This window comes from Maylandia zebra, linkage group LG1, assembly GCF_041146795.1.
Source record: "Maylandia zebra isolate NMK-2024a linkage group LG1, Mzebra_GT3a, whole genome shotgun sequence".
NCBI lineage: Eukaryota > Metazoa > Chordata > Actinopteri > Cichliformes > Cichlidae > Maylandia > Maylandia zebra.
The window spans coordinates 11,288,105-11,314,327 of record NC_135167.1 but is presented as its reverse complement, the minus strand read 5'-3'; the positions used below and the strand labels follow the sequence as shown (position 1 = coordinate 11,314,327).

The 26,223-nt window shown below is 39.8% G+C and overlaps 3 protein-coding genes across 8 annotated transcripts in view; 1 reads left to right on the top strand and 2 right to left on the bottom strand.

Annotated features, from left to right (window-relative positions):
- Window positions 1-2,270, bottom strand: part of cd276 (CD276 molecule) — a 71,565-nt gene extending 69,295 nt beyond the window's left edge. Inside the window, exon 1 of the mRNA XM_004539623.2 lies at window positions 2,006-2,270. The gene's annotated coding sequence lies outside the window, so the exon portion shown is untranslated. The remainder of the gene's footprint in view (window positions 1-2,005) is intronic.
- Window positions 2,271-5,905: 3,635 nt separating this feature from the next.
- On the top strand, window positions 5,906-12,661 carry ubl7b (ubiquitin-like 7b (bone marrow stromal cell-derived)). Of its 3 annotated transcripts, none has more exons than XM_014410453.2 (11): window positions 5,906-5,974; window positions 6,375-6,576; window positions 6,733-6,852; window positions 6,946-7,031; window positions 10,540-10,624; window positions 10,713-10,770; window positions 10,858-10,991; window positions 11,162-11,211; window positions 11,323-11,499; window positions 11,675-11,788; window positions 11,962-12,661. In XM_014410453.2, exons 2-11 carry the CDS (start codon window positions 6,402-6,404, stop codon window positions 12,100-12,102), a joined length of 1,140 nt encoding a protein of 379 aa, XP_014265939.1. In that variant the 5' UTR covers window positions 5,906-5,974; window positions 6,375-6,401; the 3' UTR covers window positions 12,103-12,661. The 3 variants fall into 3 exon arrangements, with proteins under 3 accessions (XP_014265939.1, XP_004539681.1, XP_004539682.1); XM_004539624.5 differs by lacking the exon at window positions 5,906-5,974 and adding an exon at window positions 5,998-6,176; XM_004539625.5 differs by lacking the exon at window positions 5,906-5,974 and adding an exon at window positions 5,998-6,187.
- A 5,796-nt stretch (window positions 12,662-18,457) lies between these two features.
- Window positions 18,458-26,223, bottom strand: part of shf (Src homology 2 domain containing F) — a 94,820-nt gene continuing 87,054 nt past the window's right edge. For all 4 annotated transcript variants that reach the window (XM_076878919.1, XM_004539626.3, XM_004539627.3 and 1 more), the window contains one exon: window positions 18,458-21,903. In XM_076878919.1, coding sequence (XP_076735034.1) covers window positions 21,717-21,903 — 187 coding nt within the window. In that variant the 3' untranslated portion in view covers window positions 18,458-21,716. The remainder of the gene's footprint in view (window positions 21,904-26,223) is intronic.

The following is a 26,223-nucleotide window of genomic DNA, read 5'->3' as shown; positions in this document are numbered from 1 at the left end:
CAAGATATTAAATCTTGACTCACCTTTCTGACTGAAATGTCTGATTGGCATAAAGCATCGTTACCAAGCTCCTCAAATCATCTGGACCATCATTCACCTTACTCACAATACTGACATTTTTTTAACCTTAAAGACAAAAACAGAGCCCCTGAAATTTATATAGAGGCATAACTAGATTTTACCTGAGTCCTCTTAGGAATGACTGGATTCCTTTAGTCAAATCATTTACAGCATTACCTAATAAAAGTATAATATAACATATAATTCGCTCATCAAACTGAAAAGCATATCTTAAACTTTAAAAAAAGGGCTTATGGCTAAGGAGCTGTATAAAAGTTTGACTTTTACTACTGAATGCCGAATTTAGTTTTCACTACAGCGCCACCTTGAGTCTCATACTAGTGTTCAACATGTAATTTAGTGACGGCTATGAGGCAGGGGTATACATCTGTATGAATCGATATTTGGCTCTTGGTAATCTGCAAAGTTTAGAGAAACTTTTATCTTATGGCATTCTTGATATATGCTGCATGTGGATTGGCATGGGGAAGCAAAACAAGAACTAAAAGAAGGTAGCGCACCTGTAAAAAAGACTAAATAAGCTCATCCCCTAGCCAGCTCTTTGCTTTTTTTTCAGTGATCAGTTTTCAGAGAGAAATATCCTGAATGATAAATTCTACATCCTCCTGCTTCCCACGGGTAGATCTACCTGCCTGCTAAGCGCAGCTGCACAATCAAGTGACAATTGCAGGATGACGGCAGGCAACATCCTCTTTGTACCATTCCTGTGGCTTCCAACCTTCTAAGCTTGTTTTCTTTAAAGAGCAAATATGCCGACTTCAGAATCAGAATCAGAATACTTTATTGATCCCTGGGGGAAATTATTTTATTGCAACCTCACTTTCCTGACTGTCATCCTGCTGTGACATCCAAGAAGTTCACTCTAGAGAAAAACTTATCCTTCAAGTTTTGCATTAAGAAGCAAAGATTAGGAGAAAGCCTTGTCTTTCTATGGTAGAAATATGAAGCCCCAATCTGTCTTAGAGTACAGATTGGTGACCAATGTAATCTAGGATAACCTGGTTTGCCACTTTATGCGTGCAAGCATTTTTATCCCCCGCATATTGAGATTTGATTTGTCTGATTTGGTTCTAGTTTACAAAAGTAAACACATACAAGTCTCATAAAAATCACATAAGAGATCTGTACTGAAGCAGAACAGCGGCTGAAACAGCAGTTAACAGTTATAACAGTTAATGGAGGAAATATTTGAGTGTAAAGAGACCTCGCACAAAAAAACTTTAGCCTTTATTTAAATTTATAACAGGGGTGTTAAACTGTATTCAAAGTAAATAAAGTATATGTGTTCTTAATATTCAAACCTTTAGCCTGCATAGCTTGTTTGTGTGATTTTAGGTTAGATATATCAAATTATCAGTCTGGTAGGACTTTTTAGTACTACCAGGGTACTATTTACCCCACATGTAGTTTGTTTGAATCTAGTAACGGTAATATAACACGGGCCTCCATCGCCACAGCTCAATCAAAAACACAAAGAAAGAAAATATGAGGAAACTGGAGGAAGATATTGCAGTAGTAAGCAGCTTCTTTATGAATGTTACTTTATTTGGAACTACCGTTAAATGCAATGCTCACTTTCGATCAAACGAGGGCGCAGTCCGTTTAATTCATAAATATGAGCTTTTTAGCTCCATTTTTGATAGAGTATACGGTCTAGCTTAGTAGGCCCACGACTTGTTTAAAAGGTAAGCTACAAACATCTGTACCAGACGTGTCTCTAGACCCGGTGAACAGAGCAGACTAAGCCTGTTTAAGTCAGCCATAGCGCCTCCCTGGTCCGACTTCGTGGAGTTTCCCTTCTCCCCAGCTGTTGCTCGTCTTTTAAAATAACCTAAGTTTCCCGTTAGCTTTTTCACTATGATACAAACAAAACATGCCGGTTAGCTGGTGCTTTTGCCCCCAAACACTATGTATAAATGCTTACCATGACAAGAGGGAGAAACTTGAAAACCACCAACCCTCCAGCGGAGGCGACTCTTTTCTCTGTTCAGCGCTGGCGGTGTGATTTTCCAGAGCAGTTCATTCCTCTTAGAGCAAAGCACGGCTATAACACTTTGTTTTGACGCTGGATAAAACTAGAGGGCGTTTTTCCTGAGTGTTTGGGTATGTTCCATTGATTTGGGACGGGGAGCTCTTCACAGAAACCACTCCTTGCTGCTTCGTCCAGCAGTGATGTCATGCTGACCCCCATCCCCCAGTTAACCATTTAGTGTCGTACCTTTTTTCCGTGAACTCATCGACTTTTCTTGCCACGTTACAGTATTTCAGGATAAATACATGGTTTGACTGAGTACTTCCAAGTCCAAGTGTGTGCAGATCGTATGGTCCTAAAAGGTATGGTGGCCCTAATGTGGTAAAATGTACATTTTTTTAATTAATAGGTTAATAAATAAATAAAATAAAAACACACACACACACAAATAACGAAAGAATGAATTGTATTGTGCTTGGCAAATTTTTGTTTTCACCCGGGGATAACACAAATTATTGTAAATCATTTTTGGATGCTTGCAATTTGGTTGCAATTTCAAAACAACGCCACTGAAAAAAGCCCCCCACACACTGGCACCATCCATGTGCCGCCTAAACAGGAAATTATGGTTCAGCAGTGCTAGTGCACTGGACATCTGTGGCAGTCTGTGAAGTGCTACAAACAGTGTCTGTTGTCAGATAGGGGTTGTGTCAAAAGTATGATACTCTTGCTTGTGCTGTTCTTGGTCCATCAGCCAGCCACAGAGACAAAAACGAAATAAAAATAATGGAAACTGTCCACTGCAGCCACTGTCTGCAATATTCATACAATGTTCAATTATTTGTAATATCTTTGATGGGCTTTTTGTGCTTCTTCCATTCTTGGTGGATTCTGCTGTTTTCTTCTTTTTCTTTTCCCTGTTCTGGTCAGCATTCGACCTATACACAGCACTACCCACATCCAGCAATCTGCAGTTGAGATTGTGGAGGACTGCACTGGAGCACTTTTAGGTTGATTGAAAACCCTTCTCCATAGCCAAATACATATGGAAATGGACACAATCATGGTGCCATAAATTAAGCATTATTTGGCACACTTTTTTTCCCCACATGCAGTCATCGACTTTTCTTTCCACATACAGCATTGCTGTATTTCATAAAACACAACATTCAGAACAAAACAACACAATAACAGAGGGGTGTGCTACAAAGTGATATTAATGGCTTGGCAAATTAATTTCACTTTGATCTGCTGACAAACTAAAGTTATGGGCTATGGGATGGTAAAAATGTATCTTTAAATTGATTAAAGTTTGACATTTCAGAGCTCTAATGTGCAGATGTAAAAAAAAAGAAAAAATATAGTGGTATTTAGAGTGCGCTCAGTGATAAATATACATATATATATATATATATATTTTTTTTTTAAACTGGAATTAAATGTTTACCACTCTTCATGTAAATTGTTAAATTGTTAAAGCCCAAGATAAACTATTTTATACAGTATTAATCTTTTGTCTCATTTGCAACATGATTGCATTTTACTGTTATATTTTAGATGTTCTTTATTGATTTTTCATCACAATTTTATCATCATCATCTGCTAATGTCTCTTATTGGAGCAGTCAGCGCTCATAAGGATCATTTTGTGTGAAAGAAGAGTTATGCAACCCATGAAATGCACTTTTTCTTGTGAGCAAGCACAGAGCCTGAAGCAAAAAGCCTAGCTTAACTGAGAAAGTTGATAACCGCTGTCATGATACCCATCATATCCAGCTGGGTTTTGAATTTTGTCGAGCCAGCTACGGCAAAGAAAGCTTGGTTGTGTTGAAATACATTTATAGTATACCCTTCAGGAGAAAACAAAATTATTTGTCAAAAAGCTTGAAATTGGGGCCTAGATGCAGACTGAGAAGGCAGGCAAAGTAAACACACACAAAACGCACCTTTAGTAGCGAATGGATCTCATTCGCTACTAAAGGTAATGTTTTGTTTGTTGCTTCGATCCAATTCAGAAATGAAAAAAGTCCACAAACATGCAAGAATAAGAGTGGGAAACACACTAGAAGGATAAACATGCATGGTGATAAAGGCTGAGGAGAAGACAGTAGACTTTAATATACATAAGGGTAACCAAGAGAAGTGGACAAAGCAGAGTAAGCACACAGATGATAAAAAATAAAGACAATGAGACAGGAGTGTAAGCAAACCTAAACACAAAACTTTAGAAACAACAAGCAAAATAAGACAGAAAGAAATTTCTACAGAGGCCAGACCCACACAGACACCTAAGAGCTGCTAAACAATGAGGGAAACTGGAGTGAAAGAAAGCTGAGAATGTGTCGATAGTTGTGCACATTGTCATTTGGTAGGATATTAGCAGCAAATACAAGCAATGCAAGGGATAATACATAAAGGTTGTTTTTTTGTATAAAGGGTATAATTTTTTGATAAAGTCTATCAATGATTGCAGAACTGGTGATAACAAGGTGATTACAGAAGTGTATAATTTAATGGTATTAGCAGCAGTAGGACTTTTTTTTCCCAGTTATTCCCCGAAATTTGATTTGCATTATAATACAATCCTGATTTTATGAACTTTAAAAAGCATGTTAAAAATTTTCTTTCCCCCTTCCTTTTCCTTCAGTGACAGATTAGTAATGGATAGGTACAGCTACAGAGAAACAGGCTGACATATTTCCTGTCAATTATGTTTTTCACAAATGTTTACTCGTTAATTGCTCATCTAAAGTAATTGATTAGCTACCCAAGGGCACTTATTGCTCATTCAAAGTGGCCACTTACACTTGTCTAGCGGTTTATTGGTAATTCAGACTAGTCTTTTAAATGTTGTAGCACATGTTAACCAATCAAATCAAGATTTCTAGAAAATAATTGGCTCATTTAATATAATCTATTATTCATAGTATTGTTTACCTTTGTGATAATAGCCCATAGCCCATCCCTGTTTTGTGAGATGTTGTTTTATTTGCTTTGTTGATGTTGATTTTGTGATATGGAAGAATGTCATTATTAATCTGCTTTATGCAACAGACATAGATAGTGACCGATGAATTTACATATTAATGATTCCTTATATTAGAATATTTGCATGTTTGTTTATTCCAATTGGTAACACTACCAGTTCCCTCAGCAAGGCTCTCAAAACACTTTCCTCACACCTGGAAACAATATTCAGAGTTTTACATGTTTCTGTGTAAAACCTTCTTTCAATACTGCATGTAAAAGTGGACTAATTAACCATTCAGTGCAGTATATACTGCATGCACTTTATTGGACAGTCAGTCCAATATAGTTAAGTCAGCATCATCAGAAAACAAAGAAAATATAATATAAAATATAATCTATCCACAGCTGTTAACACAAAGTCATTAATAATCTCTGTCATTAGTAATCTCCATATCAGTAAACTGATGCCCATTCTCTGAATACTGATTTCAGAGCATGAAAGCCCATTTTGGTATTAAGTGAATCCCTACTACAGCGATCAAGGTAGTTTTAAAAAAGTGGTTTACAAAAGGTTTATCAGTTGAGGGCTGGGGAATTTTGGACTGATTCCATCTTGGACAGGTAGGATATGAAAGTCATTCTATGTGGTGTTCCCACAGATGACGTGGGATAGAGATACTGATGTAACAGTCTGACCGAGAGCTAAGTTGGATTAGCATTTATTTTTCATTTGTGTGTGTGTGTGTGTGTGTGTGTGTGTGTGTGTGTGTGTGTGTGTGTGTGTGTGTGTGTGTGTGTGTGTGTATTAAAGAGTCATCACAAATATTCGAAAATATATCTATCTATGAATATCACAGAAAAGTGAAAACTCCTTCGTTTGGACAGTGGACGTAAACGCAACCTAGACACGTGACTAAAACCAGGAAGTGAATTCAGTGTCAACAACAAAAGGGTGAGTGTGCAGTTATTCGTATAGAGTTTTAGTTTTATTCTTAGTTCTGTAAGGCTCAGTTATTTAAAAAAAATGTTTTAAATCACCCAAACTAAACGGCATGAAAAGTTTAATTTAGAAAATTCGGCATGCTTCGTGAGCAAACGCTAGGCAGCTAACCGGGTCGAGTGGTAACGTGATTCATTACAACCTCGTAGAAAAGGTAATCGTCAGGTAATAGCGCATTTTGTCGTGAGTTCCTCCTGTGGATCATGGGTCTGAGGTTTATTTTGTGTCAAAAAGACCTGCCTTATCTTCACACTGAAGCAGAGTGAAGTGTAATATTATACTGTTAGCTAACAGTGTATATGTTGTGGTCTACCCTACTGTGTTAAGCTTGTGTTCTGTGGACTAATTGCAGGTGTGTAGGGTTATTAAACAGGAAGAGATGGCCTCGTCAGAATGGAATCTGTCTTTGAAGCTGGTTGATCAGCCCAAATCTACCTTCCACTTCCCGGAGATGATGCCAGGTGATGTTCCACCTGGAGGATACAGGGTCGCCACCCTGAAACAGCTTGTTGCAGCTCAGTTCCCAGACTCCATCCCAGACCCTGAACTAATAGGTACACCCAAAAACCTCCACTGTTAAACTTGGGTTGATATGAGACCTTGACATACAGCATGAAGTGCATGCTTATTGTTCATCATCCTTTAGCTGTCAGTGAAATCTGTGCATGTCTCTATGTGAAAATCTCACCACTCTTCTGTGTGTTTACCAGAGTTGGTCCACTGTGGACGCAAACTTAAAGATGACCTTACACTGGATGCCTGTGGGATTCAACCAGGATCCACCTTACACATCCTCAAAAAGACGTGGCCAGAGCCAGAGAGTAGTCCAGGTCTGTGTGTATGCATCATTTAAGCTTAAAACTGTGTTTAAGCTGTAAATGACATTGAACGTGTGAATCTGAATGTGTGTTTGTATTTTCCAGAGCCAGTAAACAGGGTAACTGCAGCAAGGGAGTTCAGGGTGTTTCATGCTGCTCTTCATTCTCTCAGCTCGGCCTACAGGGACTCGGTGAGTAGAGGAGAGGAAACACACTGACGGTAACTGAGCTGCTTAGGATTTCAGCTAATGTTTAGTGAGTGTTAAAAAGAACTTGATTCTTCATTCACTTCTTATGAGATTTCTCTCTCTCCACAACAACCATTTTGGCTAATATCTAAATTTTGTTTGAGGAAAAGAAGAATCAGAGATCTTTTGCTTGTTAGGCAAATGTGTAAACAAGCTGCTGTTTCAGCAAGGCGTGAATGCTGTTATGCACAGTATATTAGATTAGTTAATGACTTTTAAAATTAACATTGGTTTTCCAGTGTTAGTCCATGATGTGTTAACTCTATTTGAAGTAAAGTACCGGAATAAGAAACTCATTTCAGCACCTGCAACTGACGCATGCAGTAGAATGGGACCACTGAAGGTCACTTTGAGTCTCATGTCTTGTCCTGAAGCTATCATTAGCTTCTTTACTTTCTATCATTAGCTTCTTTACTTTCTATCATTAGCTTCTTTACTTTCCAGAGCCCTGCCATTAGACAAGGTAGTTCATCTTTCAGAGAAAAGTACACAAGTGTTGACATTTTGTGTTTTTGAAAGACATTGTACTCTTCCATTAATGACAAGTATGCTTAAAACAGTTGGCCCTAAATATGAACCACTCAGCTGGAAATATTTTGTGGTGGTTTCACAGCTGCTTCTTGTGCTTTTTTTTTTATTATTATTATTATTATTTTTACAGTGATTACATGCCTTGAACAGACAGAAGTGTAGTTCCAGAAAAGAAATGTTGTTTTGTGTTGAGTTAAGGGAATAGTTATCAAGTGAAAACATGAATCAGCTGTAAGAATGGAAAAACAAAAATCATTCATAATTCATTGGCTTAGCTCTTTATTTTTCTTTTTTTTTTTTTAGGCCATGTGGCTTCACAGCTTGCATAAAGTTATTTGACACAGGCACTAAATTTTATTTTTGTCATGCCTTAAACTAAAATAAATACATAAATAAGTAAACAAATAAGCGTTTGTCCTTGACCATGCTGGAATCTTCTCCACTGTCCTTTGGATGATGTCACATCTTTGTTCAGTGGTGTTTACCTCTGATTGCATCACCCTAGTTGCATGTCGGAGCTATGGATAAACAGACCCCAGGCCACTAGGAGCTGCTTTAAACATAAATGAGTTTAACTGTTGCAGCCTTTGCAGCATTCAATCTCAGCAACATTACAGCATGTTGGCTTAAAAAAAGATTGGACTAGGTCAGGGGTGCTCAATACGTCGATCGCGATCGACCAGTCGATCGCAAAGGTAGTATTGGTAGATCGCATGGCATTAAAAAAATAGATGCCAGCCTATCATCCATCCCGTCACTTGATTGATACAGGGAAGCCAGTCAGATGACATCAGATTTTTTCTGACGCTTAGGTCGCTGCGCATGCGCAAACAGCGGCGCGAAGTGTAGTAAAACTGACAAGCTAGTCAGCGAGTTAACTCCAATTTTTAGCTCTCGGTTTTTTCTCTTAAACCTGGCCGTCAGCAGCTACTGTCCGGACTATGCATCCCAGGCTGATTCAATTCAGTGCAAGTCATCAGAGTAAACTCAGGTAATGACAAAAAATTTACATAGTTAATTGTGTTGTGAAATATTGGATATTGCGGTTATGCATGTATATACATTGTAGATATAAAGAATCCTCAATATATTTATAAATAAGTATATGTTTTGGATTTTTGTAGTGGGTAGATCATTTTGACTTGGTCATTTTATAAGTAGCTCACATGCGGAAAAAGTGTGAGCACCCCTGGACTAGGTGGATTCTACATAAACTGGTATAAATAAGTCACTGCTATTGATAGTGCACTATATGAACAAAACAAGTGTGCCACATATGCATTACAAGAGCTGCTTGGCCTTGGTCCACTGGAGCTCCAGGGGCACCTTATTCAATTATTAAATCTTTCCCCCATAAAGACAGCATTTGATGAACTCCCCGTACCCTTAATGATGAGTTTTCTGACACCCCAGAATAAATCTTTTTTTTTTTTTTTAAGAGATGTTGTTTAACATCCATTGGAATTGTTTCGGGGTTTTTCCAAGCTGCACAGGCAGAGACCAAACCCAGTAATCTTGTTCTTTAAGCAGGCCTGACATATGGCAGAAGCCATTCACTTCAGAAAAACAAGTTCAACCGTTACTTATAGTGACCTTTAGAATAGAATAGAATAGAATAGAATTCAACTTTATTGTCATTGCACATGCACAGGTACAGGGCAACGAAATGCAGTTTGCATCCATCCAGAAGTGCTTTAGTGATATCCTTTCAGTCCTTTCAGGGAGTAAAGAGTTATGAAGTGTTTGCCCCAGTTCTTTGGTCCATATAGTGTAGCTCATAAAAGTCAGGTCAGATGATACAGTAGGTCCTGTAGATGTATATAATCAGACGTACTTGTTAGTTCACATGCTTTGGGTGCTGTGTTATGGCCCTCAAACATCATTGCTATCATCCTCAACTTGTCATTTACATTCTATATAATGTACTGTATTTGAACAACTAGTACTTGCCCATGCTACAGTATTGCTTGGCCTGTTTGTACTTTTTGGCATACTGATAGACTGCATTGCCACGAGAAAAGTGAAACAAAAAAAATCAGGTTAATAGATGTTAACCTATAACATCTACAGTAGATTTAATAGATGTTGTTCCCAACAAGCTCATCTATAACTGGAAGGTTGCCGGTTCGATCCCCGGGCTCTCTGTCCTGGTTGTTGTGTCCTTGGGCAAGACACTTTACCCTACCCTACTGGTGTTGGCCAGAGGGGCCGATGGTGCGATATGGCAGCCTCGCTTCTGTCAGTCTGCCTCCACCAGTGTGTGAATTTGAGAGTGAATGAATAGTGGAATTGTAAAGCGCTTTGGGTGCCTTGAAAAGCGCCATATAAATGCAATCCATTATTATTATTGTTGTTATTATTATTATTATTATTATTATTATTATTGTAGTAGTAGTAGTAGTAGTAGTATTATATGCTAAAAATGGGTAATTTTAGCCAATTGCTAACTGGTTGCTAGACATGTATAATTCAACTTTTGAGGCTATAAATGAGATGTTACTGGCATGAAAATAAAACAATAAGATGCTTTCATGTGGCTAAAAACAGGGTTTTTTTAGCTCATTGCTTGGTGGCTGCCAAGACACTTGATGACATAATATATCATGAATAATACTACAATTTAGTCATTTTAGTTTGCTAGTTGGTTGTTAGGCAACAGGATGATCTTATCATCTCTGATATCGATTATAAACTCGAGGGTCCTAAGATGCACCCTTGTGCCAAGTTTGGTTACTTAAACTCTTGATGGTCTCTGAGGAGTTTGCGATCAAAGAAACAAAGCTAACCCTAACAGAGAGGCAGAAGTTTCATATGTTATCGTAAGAAAACACTAGTAAATACCACAGCTGTTACTGTAACTGCTGCTACATCACCACTTCTTCTTCTGCTACTATATTTATTGTCTTTTCCCCTCTCATAGGTCTATAAAATGCTGACAAACAAAGAGTCTCTGGATCAGATTATTGTAGCCACACCTGGACTCAGGTCAGACCCAGTTGCTCTAGGTAAGGTCATTCTGAGTTTTATGAACATCTTTAAGCGGGTTTTGTTGTACCATGCAAATAGTAACAATTTCCTTAAATCCACACTCAGGAGTTCTCCAGGATAAAGATCTCTTTGTACAGTTTACAGACCCCAACATGTTGGATGGGTGAGTATGGCTTTCCTCTGATTTCAGCTCTGTTATGACGCATAATATTCATGTACAGTGCGGTGGATGGTTGTCTGTCTCTCATAGGTTAATCAGTTCACATCCGGCCCTTGTCAATGCCATCATCCTGGTCCTGCATTCTGTGGCAGGCAGTATGCCCGCTCAGTCCAGTGCCAGCTCTTCTCGCAATGTATCAGCCAGTTCATACAGCGATATGCCGGGTAAGCAATATAACTGAACTGAAGGAGGAGCATATCGATAAAGTAGTTCCAACTGCAAAATCATCTAAAATTCATTGTGCTGTTTCTTCCTTTTAATAATATTGTGCGTGTTTCTTTTAAGTGAATGTCCAGGTTATTAATCAGACAAAGCTTTTTGTGTTTTTTGGCAGGAGGCTTCATGTTTGAGGGCATGTCAGATGATGAGGATGAATTCCAGTCTGTAAGTCAATACAAAACTGCAAAGATCATGTATAGAAACACTGATGCCGTGTGATGTTTAATGTTGTTAATAGCCATAACGTCACTTGGTGTGCCTAAATATGTGTGACAGAGTAGCCCAGCAGGCCCCTCTAACAGAGGCGGAGTCTCTGCAGGAATGCGTCCAGTGTCCCTGAGCCATAGTGGAGCAACAGGACCGAGACCTATTACACAGAGTGAGCTGGCAACTGCACTGGCCCTTGCTAGCACTCCTGATAGCAGCGCTGTCACTCCGACAACGGCAAGCCAAGTGAGGGTTATTTCCATTTTGCGATAGATATTCAAAAACATGCTTAAATCTTTAAAATAGTACATTTATGCAAAATTTACTTAAGATTATAATGTTACACATTAAAAAAAATTACAAAAGCATTATTCCTAACACTCATTGCTTGCTTTTATTTCTCATCCTGTCTTTGATTAAGTCGGACCCCTCCAGTGGCATAGCCCCCATGCCAGCAGGGACACCAGTCAGTAACGATCTTTTCAGCCAAGCACTACAGCAAGCTCTGCAAGCCACCAACATGTCTGCTCTGCAGGTGAACTAACTGAATAAATCCCACATGTGTTCAGTTTATGGAGAAAATAATAATATAACTGCCATTTTCCTCAATGGGTATTGGCTTAGGTATGTAGTGCAGCTGCAAGCTTGTTTAGACAGGGCTATGTGTGGATAAAAGATTAGGCCTTGAACATGTTTTTGTTTTGCTAGGGCCGCTGGCAGTCCCAGATGCAGCAGCTCAGAGATATGGGGATTCAGGATGAGGAGCTGATGCTGAGGGCGCTACAGGCCACAGATGGTGACATCCAGGCTGCCCTCGAGCTCATATTTGCCGGAGGCCAAGGACTCTGAGCCCGTACCCCACGGACAGCCTTTTATAGATAAGAGAGCTTAAAAAAGCTGGTCACCCTGCTGCCCAGAAACAATAGAGCAAATTATGAGTGACAGTGTAAGGATTTCTTAACGTTTCCCAATAAAGAACAGAAGCAATTCAGCTCATCTCCACAGGCCATTTTGTTTCTTATTGATGAGACAAATCTTCTAATAAACTTGTTCATAATTACCATTCAAGCATTGTCCATGCCAGATTTATAGTTTGTTTGCAGTATTAAAACCTTAAAGAATACAACTCAAAGTTCATTTAAAAAGGTATTGGCTATATTTTCTTTACTACCATATATACCATCATTAATAGAATTAATTGACTCGTCAGGTTTAAATGTTGATTTAATTTTGTAATGACTAAAATTAACAATTTTTTATTTGGTTTCTTTTCTGCCTAATGACTTGAAGGTATGCACAGGCATATGGCCCATTGTAGATTTTTAACATTTCCCACACCTCTATAAAAGATCAGTTTTCAAGTTGTTGTTTCATATAAATGTGTTAAATAAAATCTTCTTTTATTTCAGCTCCAGAAGTTCCATTTAATGCACGTAACACTTATTCTGTATTTACATTATCCTGCCTGCATATGCAATTCCCCTTTGTGTACACTAGATGGCAATGCAGTAGTTTAGTACTGTGGAGAGTTGCCTGATTATCATCTTAGCACACTTGCTGCCCTTTACCCCCCCTATTAATTTAAAGTCTTGGGTTTGATCAGTTTTTTGCTGAACATTTCTTGGTAAATGGTTTGTGTTTGAAGTTGTGTGCCTTCATTTCCTTCAAAGGAGCACAATGCGCCTAGACAGACATCAGCATAAAAGAAAAAGTTGCACAGATAAGGTGAAAGCTTTATTAGCATTCTCTGATATTCCTGTGCTTGTTGGAGAATTGTTACATTAGTTAAGCCCCCTTTCCCCCCCAGCATTATTACAGACGGATACATTTGCTTTGTTTTGTTGTCTCCCGTTGGGGTATTCAAGGGGAGGACATATTGTTAACCCCCCCCCCCTAAACACGCACACACATACACCCTTCCACCCCCTCTTCTTCTGCTACCTACCGTTCTCCATCTACAGTAATTGCCCTGCTTAGTTTTATTACGGCATCTGTGAATGTGACAGCTCAATCAGTGGATTGGCCTTTCATGAGCACAGCACCCAAACAGCGCTTTGTGTCTGTCTGTCCCCATTACCATTTTATATGCACGCACACCTGCGGGCAATTTCCACCTCCAACTGCCTCCAAGGGTATTTTAAAAATAAAGCATTTCTATTGTGCTGAAGGAAACTGTGTCACAGGTTCAAAAGAACAATGGTGAATAAAAGTGCCATTGCCTTTCTTGCATATTAAAAAGGAGACCGTTTCAGTCTTTCAGAAAGAATTGTTTAATTTGAAGCCAACAGAGTAGATGTGGCTTATTGGTGCTTGCTTTAGCTGCAGAATAAATTCAGTTCATATTATATATACTGGTGTTTTGAATGCATACTACTGTATCTAAAGCACAGCTTCCATACTATTCTGAACAGTTTACTGTGGCAAATGGCACTATGAGAAGTTGTCATGGAGATGCTCGATGGTGTGCGAAATGCTGCCACACATACAGTATGGAAAACATGTTATTACACACCATATTTAAGTCCCTTTTGTTGGCAGCTGTAGTATTGACTGTGTAATCCCTGAAATTATAAAACACTATAGAAACTGTTGGTACCTGTCGACTCTGTTTTCACCTTTCCATCTATCTATATATCTCTATATATCTCTCTCTATATATATCTCTATATATCTATATATATATCTATATCTATATAGATATAGTAGGGGTGCAACAATACACAAAATTCACGGTTCGGTTCGATATTTTTTTGATACAAAAAAAAATGTTCATGCCTTTTTAATTTGTCATTTATTAAATTTTCACGGCACATTCCGCCCCACATCTCTGTGCGTTCATCATTTGTTTGAAGCCAGCTCACCTCCTGCAACTACTTTTCCGAGAATACGTGCTTCTTTTGTGGTTCGGACTCCTTCTGACATTTCTTTGGAGGTGGAGGAACATCACAGTAATTGCTTAAAGGAGCTTGCTTCTTCGACATCTTTAAGAGTTCTAAACAAATGTCTGTCCTCCTCCTGAAAATCTTATGTACGCAAACACGCATTGCAACTTCTGATCTTGTGCCCGTTTTTTATTTTGACAGCGAATGCGCACCTGCGGACCACTTATGTGCAGCCCTGGTTATTTCGCTTGTCATATTGCAGCCACAGAAATTCTTTTGTCCATGAAACCATAAAGCTGCACTTTCTTTTTGCCTTATCGTCTGATTTGTCATAACTTTTCCGTTTTGTGGTAAGCTTTTCTTTGGCTGTCACTTCTTCACCCCGACCTGTCTTATTTGGCTCAGCAGAATTAAAATATTGTGGCGAGCTCAGACAAGGAGGAGACGAAGGTGTCGTTTGGTCTTGCTTCCCGTGAGCTAGCCAGGGAGCACAGCCGTTTATTGACATCTGCAGAAGAACACTGCCGCTAGCTAACTGCTCAGCGCGGCAACAGCACAGCAACAACAACAACAACAACACACAGGGCTCCCTCTGACCCCGGAAGGACACACCGTCGCAGCGAGAGGGCGTCACCCGTCACTATAGCAACATAAACAAAACATAACTGTACAAACAGAACCGCGAACAGCCCTGACCCGCTACATAGCCCCCACCTAAGGGGTCAGTCGTCCCCGACGACCCCATTACCCCACACAAAGTCCTGCAAATGTCCAGGTGCCTTCTTTTGGCGCACCGGCTGGTCACGACCGGCGGGGGAAAAAACACTCGGGTCAGAACAACATGGGGTGCCACCATCATCCCACTTCTGACACCAATGTGGCGAGTTCAGACAAGGAGGAGACGGAGGTGTCGTTTGGTCTTGCTTCCCGTGAGCTAGCCAGGGAGAACACTACCGCTAGCTAACTGCTCAGCGAGGCAACAGCATAGCAACAACAACAACAACACAGAGGGCGCCCTCTGACCCCGGAAGGGCACACCGTCGCAGCGAGAGGGTGTCACCCGTCACTATAGCAACATAAACAAAACATAACTGTACAAACAGAACCCCGAACAGCCCTGACCCGCTACAATATATATCCTGCTGCTTTTACACACGCACTCACATAACGCTCAGCGATTCTCTGCGCGATCAACCTCTCACATGTTTAAGCTTGCTGCGGGAGATTTCACTTGTCATGTTTGCATAGTAAGCTAACGATTGATAAGACAACGTCAGAGGAATTGGTGCGCAAATTATCATCACTCACAGATCAGTGCTGTCGCTCTCTATACACAGTTCGCACGATTGCAAAGTGAAAGCAAAAAACAAGAGCAAATTCAAACGCGATTTCAATATGTCACATATTGACAGTGGCTCACCGATGCCAATGACATAATTACCCAGCTACATTTCTGAAAGAATGCAAAAGCATTGACATATATTTTTCCTTCCTACGGCTAGCGACTTTGCGAGCCCTGTATCTGATTGAGGAATCACTCATCTTTGGAAAAGAGAGTTTATTACAGAGAAATGTCTCTTTCCAAAATAAAAGCTATATTATCCGCTTCTTCTGGGCTATATTCTCAGCAGCATATTAAACATATCAGGTCCCCATAAGAAGAATCATGTGCTAACGGCTGTCTAAATGACTGGGGTAAAGTTTGTAGCATGCGTGCTTGTTGTTTTTTTTCTGCTTCCACTTGTCTTTGCACTAGGATGATGTCGGTGTAAATGTGCAGTCATATTTGTTGTGTTCCCACTCGTTGACATGACGTTAACGCCACAACACGGCAAATCTCCGTTAACGAGCTACCGAAGATCACCTGTGCATGGGGCTGGACAGCCAACACCTTAACGAGCTAACTGCGCTAACACACTAGCTCCCACCCATGTAATTGAGCATTGCGTGGCACATCCAACATACTGTTTTACTTTAGTCCATGACGCGCTTACCTTCAGGGTCATATGTCACATGAAAACCAAAATAGTTCCAAACGCCAGATCTGAATGAGGGTGGGGGAGGTTCAATTTGCCATGTTGGAAGGAGAGCTTAACTTCTGTCTCGCTAGCTTGCCCTGCGCTCAGTGAATCTGCGTTCGACTACTCCGCTTAGGCTGCACTGTCGAGCGCAGATCCACTGAGCGCTCAACACAGACAGCATCGTCAGGAGGAAAGTTGATAAAATAAATTATATATATACATACAAATACATATATATACACATATACATATATACATATACATATATATATATACATATACATATACACATATACATATATACATATACACACATATATACATATACATATATACATATACACACATATATACATATACATATATACATATACATATATACATATACATATATATATACAGATATTTTTAAGACATGGACCAGAAATGGCTTAAACAGTTGGAAAAGGGTCCTTTTTAATGAATCAGGCCCTGAGCTTTGAAGCTGGCACAAATCTGCCCAATTATTCCCACAGTGACCTGGGATTCAGGTAATGAGCAAGGTTCTGGAGCGTGTCATTAAGGGCAATATATTAGGCCAATAGAAATCATCAATATCAGGCCTTTTGAAATGGTGTAAAAGCTTGTCTAATCAAGCAGCTTCACAGACAAGCAGAACATTACCAACACTATTCTCTAGATGAAATCCTCTGACGTGCTGTTGCAGGAGGATGGGATAGGGCTGGTATAATGGCTTCCATGCACTTTTGTTTTTCTGAAAGGAGGCAACTCACATGTTATTAACATAAGGTCTGTTACCTGAGATTGCTTTCTGCCCATCGTGACTGAGCAGAATATGAAATGAGCTTCTGATAGACACGAGGCCATTTTATCCCCTTGTGGCCCATTCATCGCTTCCAAGCCATGCTTTTATTCGTTAGCCTTCTTTTGCGGCACACTTTTTGCCCACAAAAGGTTCTTTGATGCATTTCATCCAGGGTGCTTTAACCCTTTACGGAGCTTCTCTTAAGGAGAACAGAATTGAAGCAAAGAGAAGGGTAAATATTCTAGAAAAACTTCTGAGGGGAGTTTCTGAGGGTACAAAGCTTTCTCCAACAATCCAAAGACACGCATTTCAGTTTAACTGGTGATTCTAAATTGGCTTTAGGCGTGGATGTGAGAGTGTGAGATTGTCTGTCTCTCTGTGTTAGCTCTGTGATGGACTGGCAACCTGTTGAGGGTTTTCCCCATCTCTCTCTGTGGCAGCTGGGATAAGCTCCAGTTCCCTTCATGAACCTAAGCTGCGTAAGTGGTTAAAAAAAACTGAAAATGCAAAGTTCTGTTTTAATTGTCTCTTTTTGACCGAGGTTGTAAGTCAGATTAATTTGTGTTGGGTATGAGAAAATGAAGGAAAATGTAAACCGACAATGTTCACTGTCATTTTTTATTTTATAGTTCTGCTAAGAAATTGCTGAAAAAAAAGAAAATACACAGAACAATTTGATTTAAACTAACCTAAAGTTGTGGCTTTTGCATAGTTCACCGTTCCAATTACCTTCAACAGCTGGACTCAGTATATGATAGTGCCATGGTGAACTGTCTGGTTGAAAAGTAAAGAACTAACAGAAAACAGTGCAGCTTTTATCCATTTACAGGAAGTACATTTTTTAGAAAAGTTAAAAAACAAACAAACAAAAAACTTGTCACATTAAACAAATTAACGGCACTGATTTTTTTTCTTCTTTCTAGCAGTTGTTTCAGAAACCTTTACAGACCTATGAATAAAACCATCACCAGGGAAAATTAACAGTTGGCCAAGAAATGGCTGCTCAATCTGTCACTTGAGGTTTTTTCCAAATGCTAAAAAAATAAATCATGTATTATTCACACTCTGTAAAATCTAGGATGGATGAGTACACCTTACATATAATTCTGATGTACAATAAAGGCCGAAAGATGTGATTAAAGGGAACCGGGAAACTAAATGTAGGAAACGCTGCCAATTAAACTTCAAAGGCAAGTCAAGATAATTGTACTGGAATGAAGAACAGAGTGAAAAATATATTACGAGACTGCAACAAAGTGGATCAATAAAGAACAACAAGGGTTTGCAGTACTGGCTTGATAATAGCTTCAGCATTCTGTCCTTGACTCAAACAATGGTCGCTCTTCACTGTTTATTGAAGGGCCTCACCATGGTAACTGGTCATGGCTGAGATTCTGAAAAGGGTCTTTTTCCCCCGCTTCTTTTACCAAATAATTACGAGTTTGCTTTATTGATCTGAGTCAGTGTAAAACAGGGACTGTCAAATCAAACCCAACTTTATTTTTGAAATGTATTTATTTTGTATTTATTTTGAACCTTGATGCCTCTATGTCCCCATACAATACATTCAATATATACATTTGGCCATGAGGGACTGTACAGAGATATGTTGAAGTAGTGCATACATACATGGCACGAAAATGTACACAAAGAAAACTCAAAGTTTCCACTTTACCACAGTCAAGTCTCAGGGCAAGTCTGTGGCTGATGGCTGCTTACACCAGTGCACACACATGCGCGCGCACACACACTCACTCATTCAACAAACACTGCTTCAAGCATGCACATTGTGTGTGTACGTACACCAACACACACAAGCTTTAAGACACTTCCGAGGGAGGAGAAGGGTTCTTTCAGGTTCTCATAAATAGATACACAAACGTAAAGAGAGCGTCTGCTGACTGCATCACCCTTTTTTCAAGAACACCCTCTCCTCTGTCTCCTTTATTCTTCTTCTACATCTTTCCATCTTCTTACTCTCCAAAGCTAAGGCCTCTCTCTAGACAGTGCTGCCATCATACGCAGGATCTTTCCTATAGTAGGGTAACACTCATCAGCAGCAGTAACTTAATAAAGAGCTACTTTCAACATTTGATCTCTTAAGTAGTGAACATTCGCAACATAAAGAATTCAACACACACACGGTTAATTTTAAATTTGCATTTCCTATTTGGATATCTTCTCTCGAGAAGCACATAGGTCCACTTCAACAATGCACTATTCCTCGATAAAGCTGCAGTGCCATGATAAGACACCCTCATGCGATAACAGCACCTGTCTCTTCACTTAATGCACCAGCAAAATATACCTCTAAATACATACCACATTCTGCAGTTTATTTTTTACTAATGCCACTCTAGTGATTAAATTTCTTCCTGGCAGACATCTTGTACCATCACATTTGTCATTAACATTTGTAGGAGGCACACACCTGACATTTTCCCTTCAATGACTGTAGTTTATAGTTGCATAGCACACAGCAGAGATAGTATTAAAGCCAAAAGTTAATTTGGCTTTATACAGAGTGGTCATGCTCACATAAGTCAGTTTCTAACTCTTAGTGTCTGTAACTTTTAGGTAGGACTAAAGCCTCTCCCCCCCCAACTTTTTTTTCTAATTGCTCATTAAACCAATGGGTTTTTCAGCTCATAAAAAGTGTTAAAGTTCACCAATGAAGAAGAAGTTTGGTCACACATGCATCAGGCAGCCTTATTAAAATCACTTCGCGGTGCGACTACTGTTGGAAAACCGGCTTCTTCGGCTTATAATTTGCCAGTAACATTAGAAGCAAGCATGTCATTACTTTGAGTTGTTAAAATCCAATCAGCTTAATGAAAGAATACAGGAAGAAAGGGGGTAAAAACAACAACAAACAAATAAAAAAAAAAGAAAAAAGTCAGCCATAGGTGGGGGGGTAGAGGTGACAATCTAAGAGGTTTGAGCTGTACCTGTCACCAGGGGCCAGCGGGGTTAAAAAAATAATAATAAGAAGAAAACGACTGCAATTCTGAGTGTGTGCACACATTCTCATGTGCATACAAATACTGCAAACACAGACCTGTTGGACACATGCATACTCACGCTTACACCTAGTATAGACATCTGGAGATTTTAATGAAAAGTGGAAGCATGACAGGTTGAAGGTAGGTGATTATCCGGTTTGGACACGCTGGACTGTAATCGATGTGTGTGCGGACGGGTACGCAATCGTCTCTCACACGAGGTTTGACAATCCTGTCGGACAGGAGACGCGGTGACTTGTGTCCCAGAGTGAGGCCACCGAGGCAAACTTGCACTTAGCAGAACTGGAAACAACAAAAATGCTGAAGCACCACAGCAAAAGAGGCTGGAGTAGTCCCATAAAACACGATCACGTTGGCACAGAACGATGAGGGTAGGGGTGGGGGGGAACGGGCCAATCACAAAGGAGTAACACATCAGTAATAATCACCCCAGAATAAATTACAGTCACAGAACAATTGTTAAAAGCAGAATTAGAAATCGACTGATCTAAGCGGACTGATTTGACCCATGCATTTTATAAGGCATTAACCAAACATTTCTTACGTTGCACAGTATTATAATAGTCACTATACATACAGTTGCTGATCTGAAAAAACAAAAAACTGCTTGTGTTTTCATTAAACGAATCTCAGATTAATTGTATTAAAAAAAAAAAAAAAAAAAGCATATTCCTAAAACTAATGATGCATTCTTTAAGGGAATTGGGAATGTCGAAGAGAGAGCAGATCAATGTCTGCAATCCCATTGTACCTATTGATCTGCACATGGGCGAATGAAATTGATTTTCTGAGGTAGACAATACAAGCATATTTCATTCTCCCGATGCAAAGCCATTCTAAGCAGGGGTAGTGGGGATAATTTGGTCCATTTGGACAGGCTCTGGTCTTTAGCCTCAGCCAAATGTACTGTGTCAGATGGGTTGACCCATCCATCATGCTCTCCTGCCTGTCTCAACACCACGGTACTTACATTGTCACTGGTGTGATACACCCACTCAATGATGGATAGCAGACAACATGCACTATGACAAGATGGAGAGATCAGTCTGCACAGCTCACAGGCTTGTTGTTTCCACGCAGCTGGGGACGCTCCATTCATACACAGCCAGTTTATTTAATATCCCGGCCACTGTATGAGGCACACGTGGACAATATCGTTCGACATGCATCATAAATGTTGCTTCCCTTACAGAGGTCTTATAATCTTCAAATCCCCTTTGCAATATGATTACAGTAGCAACAGAGCCTAACCGAATGAGACACTCAAACAAACATTTCAAATATAATCGTCATTTTGTGTACTCACAGGGTACAACAGTTTATGCTAAAAGGCAAATCCCAGTGACAAACGTTAAGTTGTACCTTTCTTTTTCTTTACGTCTTAAGTGCTATGGGTAATCAGCTCAACAGTCAGTGAAATGATGTTCTGTAGATAGTCAGTCTGATCTACTAAGCAGATGTCTATCATAAATAAAATAACATAACATAACATAAAATAAAATAATAAAAAACTTCTGCAAATCTGAGTCTGTATGTATGAGATAGTAAGCAGAGGGCCTTCAAACAGGTCTGGAATCTGTTGGCCAGTGAGGTGAGTCAAGATCAGCAGTTTAGGATGCCACTGTTCATCTTCCCGTGAGCCTAGTGGGCTCTTTCCAGAGGGACAGGAAACAGCGAGCCACAGGTTGGCCCAAAGTACTGCAAAGCAGATGCCTGCAAGAGACCTGGAGCACTATAGTGTCCTGATGGCTACAGGGTAGAGCAGGGACATATGTTCAGCACCTTTGATGGGCAGCTTGCGGCTGGAGTAGAAATGGATGATCTCAGGCACGCTGTCGAAAGGGCAGCTGTTCTGGCCCAGGATGTACTTGTTCTCCTTGGTCCGTGACAGCTTCATGTGCATGAAGCCCTGGCTACTCCTGGAGACAGAGGAAGACAGAAAAAGCTCAAAACAAAATTCTGATCTTTACAAGACAAAACCAGATTATTTTTATCATGCTCTGACACAAAAAAATCTTTGAAAAAAATAATTTGTTTTGTCCCCACTTCCTATATTTCAGGAGCAAAGAGGCCTTTCCTTGCTTCAGGCTCTGTCCTTTCACCCAAAAAGGAATTTGATGACAGTTCATTCAGCTGACGTAAAGACATTTCACTCAAAACCGTCGAAAACAGTCGAGCCAATTTGTAGAGGTTCTAAATACTGTAGTTGGGAGATATCAGTATGGATCAAAGCAACGTATTGACCGATTAGCGAGCAGACTGATATTGCCACACCACAAGCATGCCTTAAAAAACACTAACAAGAGACAACAAGTATGTCAAAAGCATCAATCTATGGGAGTCCCAACAGATATCCTCTTTTGTCAGCTTCCCCTCATTTACTTCTCCAGTAGTTGTTCCCCACAGTATGTGACAGCGCTCTGAAAGCTGGATTACCTCTGATAACTTTGGAGGTGTCAGGGGAGGGGACTAAAAGGCAGGTTGCTTAAGGTGCTGGGTTTCACATGCAGTGCATAAGGATGAGGCTAATGAACCCCCAGGATAAATCACTCAAGCTGCAGCAATAAATGCACAGCAAATTAAAAGCTCCCCGCGTGTTCCAAGGAGCCTTCGATCAATACATTTTACAGCTTGCCAGTAATCTTCTGCTTTAAAATAGAAAATTACTTCTTTTTTTTTCCACTTGGGAAGAGATGCAACAGTAAGCTTTAGCGAGTAAGTGACACAAAACTAATGTTCACTGTAGCATGTTTTGTAAATATTCTCTTTTAGTAATTTGACTTTACAGACTAAATTAGCATAACAGCTTTTTCAATCAGCAGCTAATACCTCCAGCAGGTTATGATTGCTTTAGGCACAGTTCATTGACATTATAACCTGTCCTCAAAAATAAAGTGCACCAGCACCTGCCTAACATTTATTTTTTGGAAAATAAACTCTCGTGCAAAAGGTAAGAGGGGATAATATGTTAACCACATGTAGTAATAAAACTCCTATTTTTCACTAACCTAAGGATAACAGCTGTAAAGGTATTTACTTATGAGGCCAGTCAGTATAATCTACACTATTCCATTCTGTGCTTCAAAGTTTATACCGAGCAGGGCTCTTGTGAAAACTGTGAAAATGCACTAACCACAACAGACAGGAGCAGTGGGCTGTCAAGGCTGTTGATGAGGCTGCCACATGAAGCAACTACAGCAAATAAATTTATGTTTTTCCACAGTAAATATATGCATATTTTTGTAGTTATGCCCATTATCTTTGATGAACAGGAGTGACAACTTGGCTTTAGGCACCTGAAGCATCAGGCCGTTCTTTACTTATCTCCTAATTGCATGTATGATGCCGGTGGATATGTTCTCTCTCTGATGCACAGAGAAAACCCAGAACAAAGATAGCAATAAGATGAAAGGAAAAACAAAAAAACCAACAACAAAATACATATACACATATACATACATATATACATATAAATACATACACATATATACATATACACACACAGGTTCAATTTAGGGACACTGATCAGGAATAAAGCACAGATTTTTCTTTATTTTAACAGATAAAGAAGTGCGTGTTTTGGGGTTAGCATGATTGAGATTATTACTATAAATATCCAAAATATTTCAAAGCTAGTTCGGAGCTTTTTATGTGTAAGAACTGAAACAAAAAGCTGCAGGATTTCTAAGCCATTAAACTGAAATACACACGAGTGCCACCTCTCCATTATTGTGCAGATTTCCAAATCTCCGTTGCCACGGGTCTCTAAAATGCTATGATTCTGCAAATGGTGCTTTCAGAGCTCATTTACAAAAAAAAAAAAAAAAAAAAATCTTTCCTGCAAAGTGCATTTGATGAATCTTCACATGGAGCGCTGGGAGAACGGTGTTAGGTTACACAGAGGCACACTTAAAAAGGCAAACACATCAATAGCATCATTTTTAGATTCCCAGCTGATTTTCCATTTGGTGCTCAAAGCTGCTTATTATGTTACAGTCCTGCAGAGACAGAAACCAGGACAACAGAGCAACACGGTAGTGTTGCTGATAAAATAAAATGAATACGGGGCTATTTTTGAAAAGACAGGCCTTTGTGGTGTTATCATAACACTGCGTTCGTGAACTTATATTTGTCTAATCAGGATTAATCTGACTGGGGAGGTGTGCTGTCTTGTTTATTGAGGTTTATGACTTTGATTTAAACCGAGTACCACTCAGAGCAGGAACAGCCTGACAGCAATCACAGCTTATCTTCTCCTTCCATATATTGGATGGCTTCATGATTGATACTCTCTGTGTTATGAATCTAAGGCAGCAGAAAAAGCAAAGTCATATGCCAACAAGATAGTGAACCATAGCAAAAGGGCTGACCTCTTTAAGCCTTTCTGGGCATCGGATGTCGTATGTACTCATGATTTTATATTAGCATACACTAAACCTCCCTGGGATGATACCATTCTGTACGTTATCGACGCTAAGGTAAGTGGGTGAAGTGGCAGACAACTAAACATACAAACAACTCTTGGCATGGTTTTGTTCTTTGGCTGAGAAAGGTCAGGCTAATTTTTGTGCTCCATGCAGTCATTCGTCTATTATGTGTCATAATATGAAGCTGACATTTTGCATCTAAAAATGTTCAAAAATAGTGTCTTTGGAGGTGTTCCAGCGATAGAACACACCAGTAAGTTGCTAACTTACCCCATTTACCCCACTGGCATCAAACAGTCTTTGGGATACATTTCCCCTCCTCAACCAGTGGAAACAGGCTCTGCAGAGCTCTCTCGTGACGTGAAAAATGAAATGACACTGTGCTTTGAAAGCCCTGTGAAGGCTTTAATACAACTCAAATACCAAAAAAAAAGGTTCTCTCCACTGAGAGTAAAGAAGAGGAGCAGGTGGGGACAGGTGAACATAAAAAGGGGTTTAGGAGGGAAAAGCAGACAAAAATGCTTTCCGTAAGGCCAGAGGACTCTTGAGGCAGGAGGTCTCAGTGACGTCTGTCTTTATCAATAATGCAATACACATATGTGGCACCTCGCGGCCTCATACATTTTTCAGTAACCTCAGACATGTCGGATCTTCACCTTGGGTTTCCACTCATTTTCTGTGGCAGCAGGGGAGACGGGCTTGAGTGAGGAGGCTGAACTCATATTTGTAGGGACATGCCATTTCCACAAATGAGCATGACGATCGTTTTCTAGGTTTCAGCTGGTTTACATCAAGAGCACAAGATTCTATAACCCAAATGTGCTGACACACAGTTACACAGAAATTATGAACAATCTGCTGTTATTTAAGTCTATCAATACAAAAATAAGAAGGTTAAACTCCTAAGATGTTTGGTTGCTTACAACTTTAAGATCTCATATGGTTAAAGTGAGCTCCCGCAACAGGGTGTGGAATAACAGGGGGAAACCACTGATTTCCAGTGCTATTGGCAGACCACAGCTATTCCCAGGCAACATTAAACCTCATTCTACTTAAGATTCCAAAAAACCTTGAAAGTAGGCCCTGGAGCGAAACGCTCTAACAGACAGTGAAAAGGTATTCCTAAAGTGCTCGAGACACTTTATTCTATAGTTCTCACTAAGTCGAGACGAGTAAATAATTCTGCATCAACACTAATGACCTCATCGGCATGGCCTTTGTCCTCTCCTTGTTTTCAGACTGACAAACAGCTATTAAATGTGTCACAGAAGCCAGTCAACATTTTATCTCTTAAAAGAGTAACCATCAGAAAAGCGCAGTAACAGGGGAGCAGAAGGATCCGACCTCACGAAAACACTTTCCAAACTGTTCTCTGATAGTACAGGCCATTATTATAAAGGTCCATCTGAACATCCTTTAAATGTGGATTAGTGGAATGAGACCATTACTGAACTAGAAGGTTAAAACATGTTTTAACCTCTCATCACTAAATACAACTTTACTGACCATTGCTCTTATCGTGGCCTGGCTGTGTTCAGTATAGAATAAAAAAAGCTAAATAAGTTTCATGGCTCCAGGCCTTCCTCACTCCCCCGCCTCCCTTCTCCCTCACTCAGATAATCTAACAATCAGCTATTTCATTACTGGAGGTAACCCCAATGGCATTAGACGGCCAGTCTCTTTTTAAACATACGAGAGAGATGGATGGATTAATACTCTCAAGCCTGGCACAAATTATACACTACATTTTCATATTTCAAAATGGGGCTTTTGCTTATTAGAGAGGCTTTCGTCAAACTCGCTGTCTTCATC

Excerpts from the sequence above, each read along its gene's own strand:
- ubl7b (XM_014410453.2), top strand. The coding sequence starts at position 6,402 with ATGGCCTCGTCAGAATGGAATCTGTCTTTGAAGCTGGTTGATCAGCCC. Across the intron at positions 6,853-6,945 it reads AGAGCCAGAGAGTAGTCCAG|AGCCAGTAAACAGGGTAACT; the intron begins GTCTGTGTGTAT and ends TGTATTTTCCAG. Across the intron at positions 7,032-10,539 it reads GCTCGGCCTACAGGGACTCG|GTCTATAAAATGCTGACAAA; the intron begins GTGAGTAGAGGA and ends CCCCTCTCATAG.